We start from the raw sequence: 14,109 nt of genomic DNA, 5'->3' as shown, positions 1-14,109 counted from the left end.
GACAAAAGTCACCCATGGATAAAACAAATGCAGAAGTACTGACTTCAAGAGTGCATGTGGCAACAGCATTTGGCTTTCAATATACACACCAGTTTTATCGTAACAGGGAGGTTTTTTCTCTCTGATAGTTTTGTGATCGTAACCAGCTTGAAATTTCATGCATGTTTTTTTATGGCAACTTAAACGGGTAGAAACAGGAAGAATTTCAGATTTTTCATTTTCACCTGGAACAGATAACCAATATAATTAATTACATAACCACTGTATTAATTAGAAGCCCAGGATATGTGATTACTGAAACTTATTGCCAGTTTCTGCTTAATATTCTTTGTTCTTCATAATATTCCCTGTTGCTCATGAGTGAATGGCATCCATCTCTGTCAAGAGAAAATAACTTGGTAACTGCAGTAAAACGAGCTGAATTTAGTCCTTCCTTCCCCAAATTTAGTCCTTCCTTCCCCAAATGTGTCTCAAATTACATCTCAGTTGCAATTTGTGTGTGCATGTATGTGTGTGTATACATAACATGTCACACAATAACATACATTTTCAAGTGAAAAATCTGATTTTCCTTATATAATCTCTGCACACTTGCAAGATGTGCATAAGAAATTGGAGAAGGGGGAAATTGCAACTCTTAACCATTTCAGAATTCTTTTACTAGCTTAGCTATTTAATAACAGTCTTAGTTTCTCCATTATACCTTTACTTTCAATGGAAACATCAGTTGATACATCACTAGTACAGCTGGATTCTTCCTGAAGAGGAACTAAAGAAAGTCTCTCATCATTCATATCTCCCAGTTCAGAGTATTCCATGCTCTGATGCTGATCCCATTCAGTCAGTTCAGTACATTGACCAACAATTGGTTTTATCTTTTCCTTATGTATTTTTGAGAAACTAAAAACACAAAAAGAAAAATCTGAAAACTATTCTACATGATACTTTTAGCACATGGAAACAACTTTTACATGCCCCAGTGTATTAATTAAGGAGCTGCTTTTAAATAAAATGAATTTTCAGCTGAAACATTGGCCTGTTTCTCATGTCACTTTGCAAATGAACGACATCCTGGCACACTAAGTGAGAATCACAGCTACTTCATTCCTCACCTCCTCCTGCTGCTGTACTACCTAGAGTTGACTTAGCATTACAGTCAAACCTAAACTTGTGGTTTGGTTCCCACAAACAAATCACAAGTGGGAAGAAAAAATCTTGGTTACAGCTCTTGGGTTCGTTTGGAGAGAGACAAACCACAAGTCTGGATAACCACTCAGGCAAACCATGGCTTATGTTCCAGCAGCAGTGGAGGGGTGAAGCAATTTATTATGATGAACTATGAAGAAACTGAATGCTGCCAATCTCATGTTTTCTCATAACGCTTATGTGGGGAACAAGAAGACACTTACAGGGGAAACTGATTGGCAGAAAGTGTGCTTAATCTCCCCCCTCCCTTCTAATCTCCCTTGCCAATATCTCTTCCCCATCCATTTTAAATTATTTTTCTCCCAGCCACACTCCAAAACCATCTCAGCTGGGGGGGGGGGGAATAGCTGGATGGAGAAGCATTTTGAGGGAATAGCAAACCCAGGAAGCAGTTCAGCCTCCAATCCTCCCAACAATTTTCTCCTGTAAGTAATGCCATCATCCTCACATTCCTGTTATCACGAGAAATGCAGGTTTGGAAACATGCATTTCCCAAGATAACTCCATCCAGTGTTTGTGTCTTTTGAAGCTTATATGAATGCATATATTATTTAGATAAACAGATCTGTTTCCCTTAAGTAATACTTTCATTGATCACTGAAATAAATGAATAGTCTGCTACATCTATGTTTTAAGAAACAGTGCTGACCAGAGTCTGAAAGACTCTTGAATCCAGATACTGTAATGGTATCTGATATAAATCTAAGAGACACTACAAGGTGATGGATGGCCAGCTTACTACTAAATTCCTTCCGTGTAGATCAGCTCCCTGCTTGTGCTTTACAGAGACACACTATCAAATAAAAAAAGAGGAGGAACAGTTAAAAAGAGGAAAAGAACAACAAGCTAAATCCTAAGCAGAACGTAGACAATAGAAAGTTTACGTACACATATGCAAAACCCATTTTGCCTTCTTCTGCTTTGACTTTGTGTTTTTTTGAGCCCTCTGCTCTGTAAACAGCTGTGCGAAGCTCAGATGGAATCGCAGATGAAACCTGGAAGGAGTGAATGTTACAAACTGGTATAAAGAGGTATGGCAGCTTGAATTACTGGAAAAAATGGTGAATAGATTGAGACTTGCATAGTGTTGCCATTTCTTGAAGAGCAAAAAAGAGGACAGCCTGAGCTGCTGCCAGCCTGAGCCAGGGAAAGAGGTGTGCAGGTGCACAGAGCTGCCAAACCCGTGCATGCAGAGCCACCTGAGGCAATAAATAAATTTAACCCCACCCCCTAAAACCCGGACATTTTCATTAAAATGTAAAAATCTCCCCAGATGGGCATGTTGCCCCCCCCCCACAGGACATGTCCGGGATTTCCCGGATGTATGGCAACCATAGACTTGCACAAGGACAAATTTAAGAAGACAATTTTACTGCAACTTGGGTAGACCGTATAGATTTTATGAGTACAACCGAATATGGCAATCTTCTGGCAACAGCTGTTTGTACTGTATGGTTGACGTAACTTTCCTACCCTACCCCCACCTTCTTTGGTGAACTAGGCTCCCCTGTGGGAAAAGGGGATTTTTGTTTTTATATATATATATAAAATTATATATATATAATCTACTTTTTATAACATCTCTTATATCACTAGGTGGTGCTGTCTCCATATGAATATTTTGAATAAAAGTTTAATTATTTATATCACTTCAATCCATCTCAAAGCAGTATATATTTTAAGATTTTGCACTATTATCTTGGGTGTGTTTCATTTTTTATATGTATCATGATTTAATATATATTGTTTGTCTTTTGCTTAGTTTGTTGCAATCTTTTATGATCTTGTATATTTTATTGACATAACACAAAATCAGTTATTGTGTGGTTACTATTATGGAAATTTAAGTTGCTGTTTTATAGCTCTTATTTTGGGAAAGTGATGCTTGTTGTTAAACATTTAATAAAAAATATTTTTAAAAAGAAGGAATCCCAGCTGGAAACAACTGGATAAGAAAAACCAGTGACAACATTACTGTGTCAGAACTGGAATGAAAGGCAATGTAGCCAACATTAAGCACAAGGGTGCCAACTTAGATCCCTGACTGTGGGTGCACAACGTGCTGCACTGCATGCCATAACTTCGCAACGCAGCATGCATGCATGTGCACCGTAAGAAAAGCTGGGCCTGGGACGGCACTTCCTCAGGGCCCAGTTTTTTTTCACAGCACAAAATATTGTGGGTGCTGTTGCCCCTATAGATGGCGCCACTGATTATGCACTTTAGCATTACAGTGGTACCTCGGGTTAAGTACTTAATTCGTTCCAGAAGTCTGTTCTTAACCTGAAACTCTTCTTAACCTGAAGCACCACTTTAGCTAATGGGGCCTCCCGCTGCTGCCGGAGCACGATTTCTGTTCTCATCCTGAAGCAAAGTTCTTAACGCGAGGTACTATTTCTGGGTCAGCGGAGTCTGTAACCTGAAGCGTATGTAACCTGAAGCTTATGTAACCCGAGGTACCACTGTATAGTCAACCATTCACTACAGTTATGCCACCTGCACTAGGATACTCATTCTCATTCAAGAGCACATTTTTAAAAAACCAAACTACATCCCTGCTCAAGATAGTATAAAGGGAAAGCACGCATCTTTATATCAGTGCTGAAATCAAGTCTCTCAGACGTACTGCACAGATAATTTTTTGAGGAGGACAGGGAAGAACACAGGAATACTATGCTCACCCCAAGTCTTACTCTATTTACTTGGATGTAATGCACACCTATTTTGGCCAAATTACGTAATGAAAATTAGGGTGCGAATTAGATTTGATGGCATATTTACATTCACTAGCAAATACCTTTTTGGTTTCAAGGTTTTGAAATTTGAGGCGCGCAGTAGATTCGATGGTGCATTAGATTTGCGTAAATACGGTATAACAGCAAGTGAAGCAGAGCTGAACAAAATGTTTTCATATTAAAGGTACATTGAAACATGAGTTTTGATGAAACAGAGAGATTCTGATAGTTTTCAGCTGGAAGAATATTCCAGAACCATAGAACCTCCACAGAAACATCTGACTCTCATGCTCACGATCTGAATACCGTATCATGAAAAGGCAATGAGACAAAGGCCTCTGAGTTTGATCTTAGGTCCTGAAGGTTACCTGCTCCTTAACTACTTATGGCTATATGGGAAAAGCTAGAACCGGCACTATGAATTGTGTTGGAAAACAAAAAGACAGCTAGTGAAGCCTCAGTGAGATTGGAGTTATATGCTCCAACCTGTGAGCACCAGACAAAAGTCAGTCTGCCATATTTTAGACCAATTGAATCTTCCAGACCATCTCTGAGTGCAGTCCATATAGAAGACATTGCAGCTCATCTTCTCCAGGAAAGACTATAGCTGGAATATGAATAATACAATTCATCACAAGTCATTATATACCATTCCACTAGATAGTCTAATCACATGAATCCATTTCAGCTTGTGCAGGGTAAACTCCAGTTTATGTCTCATCAGTAACTTAACATCTTACATTTGGCAAGGGAACTAGCTTTGCTTTACTTACAATTAAAACACCTTAATTTTAAATGCATTGCTACTGCTTGTTTCCAGATAAGCCACTAAAAGAAGATACTATAAAACACTAGAAATTAACAATCAACTGCTACTCAGTGTACAAATTAAAAAATTATAGAATCTCACTGCCAGCGGTCTCACATCTTCCATAGAAGCTTGTTTGGGCTTAATAAACTTTCCTTCAACCATATGTGGTACTTTAGTATTCTCTGGTGTAAGCTGGAGACGAGATACCAGTGATTTTTGACGTCCTCTTTTCTTTTTATCCATCTTGGATTGGTATCTTTGGTCCTATTGCCAAGAGAGTTATCATATTATTTTTGAAATGTGGCAACCTGTTTTCAATGATATTTTCCTTTATTGCCAGAAGACATTATACTCCCCATTTATAGTGGCAACTTTTTTAAAAAAACCCTGAGGTTTTGCTTGTCATAATTTTTATTAAAATATGTATCTTATATAAGAATGACAATGACCAAGGGTGCCAGCTTGAATAAAATAGGGGGGGGGTGTCTGCATAATCAATCATAAAACGCTGTGCATGCACACCATTTGAATGGCAATGCCCATGGGCATACCCACGATTTATTGGGGGCGGGTGTCAGTTAAGTGTTGTTGTTGTTGTTTAGTCGTTTAGTCGTGTCCGACTCTTCATGACCCCATGAACCAGAGCACGCCAGGCACTCCTGTCTTCCACTGCCTGCCGCAGTTTGGTCAAACTCATGCTGCTAGCTTCGAGAACACTGTCCAACCATCTCATCCTCTGTCGTCCCCTTCTCCTTGTGCCCCCCATCTTTCCCAACATTACTGTCTTTTCCAGGGAGTCTTCTCTTCTCAGTTAGTTAAGTACTTTTATTTATTTACTTGAGTTGGGGGCACCTCTCTACCCCAACCCTTGGCTATGCCCACAGCAATGCCTAACAACTTGGGGGGGGGGGTCCGAAGGGACCTTGGCCCCTAGGAGTTGGCACTTATGTTCTTACAAGTCATTTATGCTGGTAATTTACACAGCTGTGAAACTATGAGATACCTTAAAACAGAAATATTTTTCAAATGGCCATAACTGAAAACTTATACTGAGCTTGCAGAGTATCTATGACATATGATAAAAGCTATTGTTTTGACTCAGGCTATTTACATCTCAGCCTGCCTTTAAAAGGCTAACGCTCCATACACCTCTAACCTATTTGACCTATCTCTATGCAATACCTGTACAAAATTATGGGGGGGGGGCTTCAACCCACGGTGCAAGCGAAACTACATGCAAATCTATTTAAAAATACATAAAACACATCCAAAGCTTTACAACATTTGGTTTTCTCATTGAGTCACATTAGGCAGGCAACCTCTTTCCTGTCAGGTTTCCCATTTGTTTTTGAATTTAAAAGACCTGCAAAACAGGCAGAAATTCAAAAAAGGATCATCTGTTTTCAAATACCTCCCATCTCCCTGCTGTATTAAAAAGCTCCCCCTTACAGCTTTTAACCTTGGCTTTTGAACTGCAGAAGCAAATGTTGGTACTGTATGTTTCAGCCCTTTCCGAGGCTACAGAAGACCAAAGGCCTCCAAAAAGCTTGTAGTCCTGGAAAATTAGGCATAGAAATGAAGCGGCAGGGCGGGAGGAATATAGAGGTCTATGGAACCAGGAGAGAGTGAAAACCTGGCGGAGATAAAGGAAGGGAGCGGGGAGAAGGAACCAAGAACAAACAGGCAAAAAGGAAAAAAATCCCTTCCAAGATGGTTTTGGATTTTTTGCTGCGCCCAGAGCAGAAGGGCAATAGCCTTGCTACTGTGGCAAAGGCAGGAAGTAGATGTGGAGTTAGGGGGCTGTCCTGCCCCTGATATATTCTTCAAAAAATTAACTTTATCAAGGATCACATGCCTCCCTTAAAGGAGAAGGGGAGAAGCCTGTAAATATTGTCCTTAATGCTTCGCCCGTCTCTCACCCCACATAACCTGAGGAAAGTCTCCCAGTCCCTCTCCTCTCACCGACCTACGAAGGATGGTGGGGAGAGAAGGAAGGGGTCGTGTGTTTCTCCGGTATGGAAACAACAGAAGCTCTTCGCGGCTGCTCCTTCCTTAAGAATGGCTGCGTTAATATTGAGTCTCTTTCTAGTGACCAGGCCAGTGGGCAGAAAGGCTCACCCCTGCTCTCAGAGGGACCAGCTGGTAAAACCCGCCCCACCGAGGCTGAAGGAAGTGACCGTTATTCCAACGGTGAAATAGGCCCCGCCCCTTCTCCGCCTGTGATTGGCCGCCCTTCAAGGGCGCGAGTGGAATCCACTGTGGCTCCTGGACGTCAGTTCCAAGAGCCAGGGAAGGAGGGGAGAGTGAAGATCAACATCAGGAATAAAGATCGACATTGGGATCTGCTGCCCTTATGCATCCCGCCGGCTAAGGCAGGTGCCTCACCTTGCCTCATGGGTGAACCAGCCCTGGTAACCTATGACTGGCAGACCAGACTGAAAACAAGTGTTGGAACAGGGACTTCGGTCTTTGAATCTAACTGCATTGTTGCTTCACATTTTTACATTAAAATATCAAAATATTACAGCTCTGAATTCACTTTTTTTTAAAAAATAAATACTTAAACTTACAACCACAATCATTCAAAATATTTCAAGTTACAAGCACAATCGTCAGCCAATTTACATTTATATCACATTCTTTTCTTTTTTGGACTGTCCCACTAAAATTTTATTTTTTTATTGCTCAATTTCCACATAACAAATTATCAAACCATATACATTATTCAACACTCCATAATTTCCCCCACCTATCTGAAGGCCTTCTGGGAAATGATATATAATGAGTTAAAAAAGGTATTTAAGTATACCTTTCACAAGAAACCAGAGGCCTTCCTCCTGGGCATTGTCGGCCAGAAAGTGTTAAAGAAGGACAGAACTTTCTTTCTATATGCAACTACAGCAGCAAGAATTCTTATTGCTAAACACTGGAAGACACAAGATTTACCCACGCTGGAAGAGTGGCATACGCAGCTGATGGACTACATGGAGTTGGCTGAAATGACTGGCAGAATCCGAGATCTGGGAGAAGAAACAATAGAAGAGGACTGGAAAAAATTTAAGGACTATTTACAAAAACATTATAAGCTATATGAATGTTGAGAATTTGCAAGGTTGGGAAAGATTAGCTTCAGCAACAAAATTTGAAGATGGGGAAACTAAGGTATAATTATGAAATTACCAAAGTTTAGAGTAACTTTTATGATTTATTTTGGGGGGAAAAATAACTTGACAATAAGTACTTTAAACCTAAAATATAATTAATTGAAAGTACAAAAAACGCATGAAACAAGGTAACAATTTGCTGTTATTTTTATTGTAAAGAATGCAGGGTGGGGAAGATGTGGGGAAGTCCGGTTGATCATGAAAAATTGTTTTGGAAAGATGAATTCTTTCTCTAACTTTTTCTTTTCCTTTTTCTGTAACGTTGCTTTTGTTGTACATTTGATGACATATCTGTGCCTGGAAAGAAGCAATAAAAAATATTTTAAAAAAACAAAACATAATTTCCCCCACCTATCCAAATGTATTGGCTTGCCCAGATCTTGTGGCCACTTTATCGTTGTTTCTTTTATTACTTTTCCCATTCAAGGAGTAGGTGGTACATTTTCAATATAATTTTTTTATTTGACTGCAGTAGTTCACTTTGCAGTTTAGAAGTTTTCTGTTCAAAACCTGTTTTTTTTATCTTGGTTAAACAGGTGCACTATTTGATAATATTGTAACCAACTATTGCAATAGTCCTTAATCTCTTCGTATGGTTTTAGTTTTACAACTCCCTGCTCTTTTGTTTGTAATGGTTGGTATGTTGGCCATTTCTTTTCCATATTTATTCTTTTTACCACTAATACCTCTAGTGGAGACACACACCAGGGTATCTTTGGTTCCAGTAGCCATCAATAATTTGCCCATACTTTGTATAAGGGCTTTCTGATTATATGGTTTGAATTCACTTTTTGAGCATTTAAAAGTGCAGCCAGTCTTCATGCATGGCTTTGGAACATGAGACTTCTCCGTGCAGCTAGGGTTTTTTTTGCCTGCTGAGGAGGTCTGAATGGGAGATTTAAGTAAATTAACCTTTGTTGGTATCTGAGAGGTTTGGGGTATTTTTGACTGGAAATCTAAACCAGCTTCAGCCTTATCTCTGACCTGCAATATTAACAGTGTGCCACATTGCAGAGTTGTAGTGTGCAGCACTCAGCCCAGCCTGCAATGTGGGTGTTAAAGCAACGGACAACATTGCAGGGTTGTTGTACAGTCCAGTATCAGCTTCAGCCCAATGTTCAGTTGGAGTCTAACACTGCTGAACAACGTTGGAGGGTTATAAACCACTTAGCACCTGACCTGAAGTACTTCGTGTGAAATACTTGCAATATGTGAACCTTGCAATATAGACAATGAAGTGTACTTACTTTGGAATTTAAGAGTCCTTACGGAATTTAAAACATTTTTAAAATAACTGAGAAAAAGCAGGAACTCTGCTAGAAACTTTTGGGTTCGCCTGGGTACATGTGTCTGGAATCACTGGTACCCAATACCACCCAAAGTTCAGTCAACATTCTGCTTCCACTGTGCACTCTCAATATCCATGCTGTTTGTCAGGTTTCTCCTTTTTTTACGGTTTCCCTCCCCCTTTCTAAATATATTCTGTACTGCTGCAAACCTTGCTGTTGTTTAGTCGTTTAGTCGTGTCCGACTCTTCGTGACCCCATGGACCAGAGCACGCTGGGCACTCCTGTCTTCCGCTGCCTCCCGCAGTTTGGTCAAACTCATGCTAGTAGCTTCGAGAACACTGTCCAACCATCTCGTCCTCTTTCGTCCCCTTCTCCTAGTGCCCTCAGTCTTTCCCAGCATCAGGGTCTTTTCCAGGGAGTCTTCTCATGATGGGGCCAAAGTATTGGAGCCTCAGCTTCAGGATCTGTCCTTCCAGTGAGCACTCAGGGCTAATTTCCATAAGAATGTATAGGTTTGATCTTCTTGCAGTCCATGGGATTCTCAAAAGTCTCCTCCAGCACCATAATTCAAAAGCATCAATTCTTTGGCCATCAGCCTTCTTTATGGTCCAGCTCTCACTACCCTGAGATTCCTTGAGATTCCCCAAATCTGCCAAGACCTTCTTGCATATGGGGGCTGCTGTTTTGACGATGTCAGCATGGGAACTCTCTCCTAAAGATCAGGAATAGAATAGAATATTATTATTTATCCCATGACTGACTGAAGAGGTGGGAAAAAACCCAAACATCCTATTTCACCCATGCCAATATAATAAACACAATATTAATTGTGTAGCAATTGCAGAATGTGCTCTCCACATCCCCTCACAGCAATGAAAATAAGTTCAGTTGACTCATTCATGGGTTGAAAGACCACAACTTTATTGGTGTGAATGGAAGCAGGCAAAGGACAGTTCCAGGAAATGTTCACACTTCTCGTTTCTATCTCCAGATCTCTCTCTAGATCTTTGTGGCTTGCAGTATACAAAGAAGGTGGTAGATGGGAAGATGGGAAACAATCCAGACCTCCACAAAGGGATGCTACAGACATGAGCAGGGAAGGATTGTGTGCCTTAAATGACTAACCATGTGTGAATTTTCTCTTAACTCCTCAATATATAGATAGTACTTACATACTAGTGACTTATAAACTGTAAAATGTGTCCATAATTAAAGTAACCTAATATTGTATATTTTAAGGTCATCTTATCTAAACTCCCAGACTGTTGAAAATCTGAAACAGTATGTAAAAAGTCAGCTCAGATCTGGTTAATCCATGCTTGGTTTATCCTCATGTGGGCATCCCAAAGATTTAAATAGTGACAAATCTTTGATTTGTTAATCTGAAATGCTTAAGTCCAAATATGAAATTTGCAGAGGCATTTATTTTAATCAAGCCTGACTGGATGAATCAGGAACAAATGTCACACTAAGGAACTATGCTCACATATTTAATATACCATGACAAAAACCTAAACTACATACTGATGGGCTCATCTGCTTCTCACTGTTGCACAGATTTATTTACAAAACTGCCGTTAAAGCATCTTTATACGGTCAAGAGAGTGAACGCTTTTTAATATCTCCCTTAAAATACAGACAGAGTTAATTCCAGTGGAGTAGTCATGTTAGTCTTTTGCAGCAAAAACTGCAATTATCAGTCTGCCTATTCAGTTTTTAATCTGCGATCATCTCAAGGAGTTGAGGCAAAAGTTTGTTACAAATAACTTTCATATAAAGGACTGCTTTAAGTTAATGTAATTTAAAAAGGATAAACCTTTCTACAGATTGTATCTGTCAGCTGCTTTTTAAAAAGATTATGGGCATGATCTAGTCAAAGCTAAGTACTTTTAATTTACATGTATTTTAATGTGAAAGTTATATGCACATCCCTTCTCAATGAACTCAATAAGACTTAAATGTCCTTAGTGTCTGCTGGATCATGTTGTAAACATCTTTTCAATAGAATGTACTTGTGGAATACATGGAAAGTATAACAGAAGTGCACATTATTATGCTTTATAAAAAGAAACTAATTCAGAATGGCAGTGTGACATTCTAACTTTTAATAATAATCTAGAACAGTATCTGCTAAGCAGGTTATCGGCTTATCAGCAGAAAGACAAGAAACTGGAATGTACAGATACATATCATCACACTCAATCAGCTAAAATCCCACAGAGAAATCATGTGCTGCACATTCAGACCCAGGTGATATGTGATAACTTCATCAAACCAGAAAGAAGAGGAAGGAGTTAGTCTATTGTTACCAATTTAGTTAATCCTCTTGAGGACTGGAGAACAGTAACTTCAGCTGAATAAATGCGAACATTTTCCTCATAAATGGAAGCTTTAAGACATTTTATTCACAAAGGTGGCTTCTTTAGCCACCAGTAGCAAGAGAAAGGTCATATTTAATGTACAAAGCTGTGAGTCAGGTTCTCCCATGGATGAATATAGTATTCCACTGAAGATATAAACAGTTTAACTCAGAATGGCCCAATACAAGGTTAAAGTCCTGAATTATCAGGGGTCCAATTATTATGACTAAAAAGGGAATAAAAAGCTGGAGTTGCGCTGCTAGTTTTCAAATTGGCTGAAGTGACAAATTTTAATAGTACAAAATGTGAATTCCTTTTCATATCTTTTGAGCTAAAATTGGCCCATGGCCACTGAAAATCAGTCCAAATAGGATGTCTTACTAATTTATAGCTCAAACAGAATTGCTACATGCAAGGTTAAAAGTTCACCATTAAGACTACAGATATGATTAAATGGCATGCCTTGATCTAGATATTGTTGGACTTTTAAAAAGACAGAATGTGAATCAGGATGCACATTTGAATACACATAATATTGAAATATGGTGCATTGTGACCCGACAGAATCCATATATTTAGATGTGCATTGGAATGAGCAACTGATTTACATCTGTGGTTCCTTATTCTGCCAATGGTATATGCCCAAAGCCTTGCTTACACTCATGTATCTCATTAGCTGGGTATGTATTCAACAAGGTCTTAAACTGAAGGCCTAGAATACTGGTAAATCATTTTCATTGGGAGAGCGTATAAAAAATGCCTCACCAACATACAAAGGTATGTGAAACCCACAATTCTATTATGAAAAACCATTTTTATATGCAAAACAAAAGATAATTTGGCTACTTTTAAAATGAAAAATAATGAAATGGCAACAGTTGAACATTAAGATATCAGTATTTAACTGTAATGCTATATCTGTACATTATTATTATGCCACTAGCTTACGGCACTGCATTACAAATATGTATTCAGATTTTCCCTCTTAATATACAAGCAAAGCCTTGAAGTCATTAACATATTAATACCATAAAAATAGCACAGCACAGTCTTCTCTTCAAAGGATTATTCGTAATAAGATTTCTCTGGCCAGATTCTCACTTTCTGCTGTCACGTACTCAGCATAGAACCCAAAGCAATATATAACAGAGTGGATCTGACAGTAATAGCATATTTCTGATCAGTTTATTCAATAGGCTCACTAGCTAGTAAAGTAATCTGAATTTTTAGTCATGGAGCCCAATCCTTTCCATAATTAGAAGGAAGTCCTACTGAGTTCAATGGACCTTTCACCCCAAATCCACGTGGGGCAGGGTTGCGGTCGGACTCCATGGCCTCCCGCTGGTGTCGGGACGTGGGGAATGTCCTGTGTCATCAGGAGGTCCCAGCCACGTCATTGGCCCGGCCGGCCAATCCGGCTGGCTGGGGGGCGGGGCTGGAGCTATTTAAACTCTGGTGCGAGCCAAGGAGCTTCCTCTGGCTTGCCTTTCTGGATCTCCCGCCCTCCCTCCCTCTTTTCAGGTTTCAGCATTAGCCTTACTATGGACCTCGGTTGATCACTGTTGAGGGACCTGGTAGGATTTTTTCCATCTGGCAAACTGGCACTGGCCATTTGGCTTTTGCCTACCTCGTAGCAATCATCACAACTTTTGTAGCATCCCACCTATGAGAAGTGGGCGACCCTAGCAAAACACCTGAATCTGCAAGAGGGTCGCATCCAGACGCGTGAAGGAAGCGTGCAGGCTGCCTCTTGTTCAAGTTTCGGAGGGGCTTTTTGCGTTCGCGATAACGGAGAGTCAGCTGAGGGCTACGATTCTGCCACTACACCATGTTTGATCCATCAAGTGAAGGTGTGCAGGTGGAAAGTGGTGCAAGACCCTCTGCTGCTTCCTGCGGGCCACAGAATGGCAGCACTGCAAAGGACGACAAAGAACAGGAAAGAGTGACCAAAGGTGTATTCAGGTCACCTCAACATTTAAAGTTTTTGAAAATTTGTGCACTAAGTTAGAGCTAGTTTAATGAAAAATGGGAAGATCCACGGACAAACAGGCATATTGGGAGCCTCACAGCTATCTCTAGCTTCTATGAAAACAGATGGACAAACCCTTACTTCCCATATTCTCTGGGAGCTATAATCAACACATGGTATCATTTAATTAGACAATTTGCAGACTGCTTAAATGGTAGTGTCCGAGGCATCTGAACTAAATTATACCATGTGAGTTTCCCAATGTGTGTGTGTTTCTTTGTGGAGCTTCCCCTTTTTTTTAACTAGCACTTTTTATGATTTTGAGCTAGTCTAAACGTTTCTGTATCACCTCAAGTTGTTCTGGCACTTTCATCCATTTCCTCTGCCCTCTTTCATTCTTGGGACCCCTTCCGGGAGCCCTCATCAGGCCAATATAGGGCCCCTATCTTGCCCCCAAGCCACATCTCTTTTCTCATGGGGGTAAAACCTGGATCCCCCTCACAGCTCCAGTGCCTCAGCCTCTCCTCCTGTACCCACATTCACGCACTGCCCTCCTTGTCACTCACACCAGGGGC

The 14,109-nt window shown here is 40.1% G+C and overlaps 1 protein-coding gene across 9 annotated transcripts in view; it reads right to left on the bottom strand.

The window, feature by feature from the left end:
* DNAH14 (dynein axonemal heavy chain 14) overlaps positions 1-6,925 on the bottom strand; it is a 149,195-nt gene extending 142,270 nt beyond the window's left edge. For 6 of the 9 annotated variants that reach the window (XR_014218161.1, XR_014218162.1, XM_082217166.1 and 3 more), the window contains exons 1-5: positions 6,719-6,902; positions 4,852-5,016; positions 2,095-2,201; positions 704-900; positions 90-224 (exon numbers count right to left, since the gene is read on the bottom strand). Coding sequence is in view for 7 of the 9 variants with exons in the window: in XM_082217166.1 (XP_082073292.1) it covers positions 90-224; positions 704-900; positions 2,095-2,201; positions 4,852-4,995 (583 nt within the window). In the remaining 2 variants the exon portion in view is untranslated. Of the gene's footprint in view, positions 1-89; positions 225-703; positions 901-2,094; positions 2,202-4,851; positions 5,017-6,211; positions 6,232-6,718 lie in introns of those variants that run through there. The other 3 variants (XM_082217167.1, XM_082217169.1, XM_082217168.1) reach the window with 3 other exon arrangements.
* Positions 6,926-14,109: the final 7,184 nt, after the last annotated feature.

Source organism: Podarcis vaucheri (assembly GCF_965113315.1).
Source record: "Podarcis vaucheri genome assembly, chromosome: 3".
NCBI lineage: Eukaryota > Metazoa > Chordata > Lepidosauria > Squamata > Lacertidae > Podarcis > Podarcis vaucheri.
Note: the sequence above shows the minus strand (reverse complement) of the source record. Positions and strands in the feature narration are given on the sequence as shown.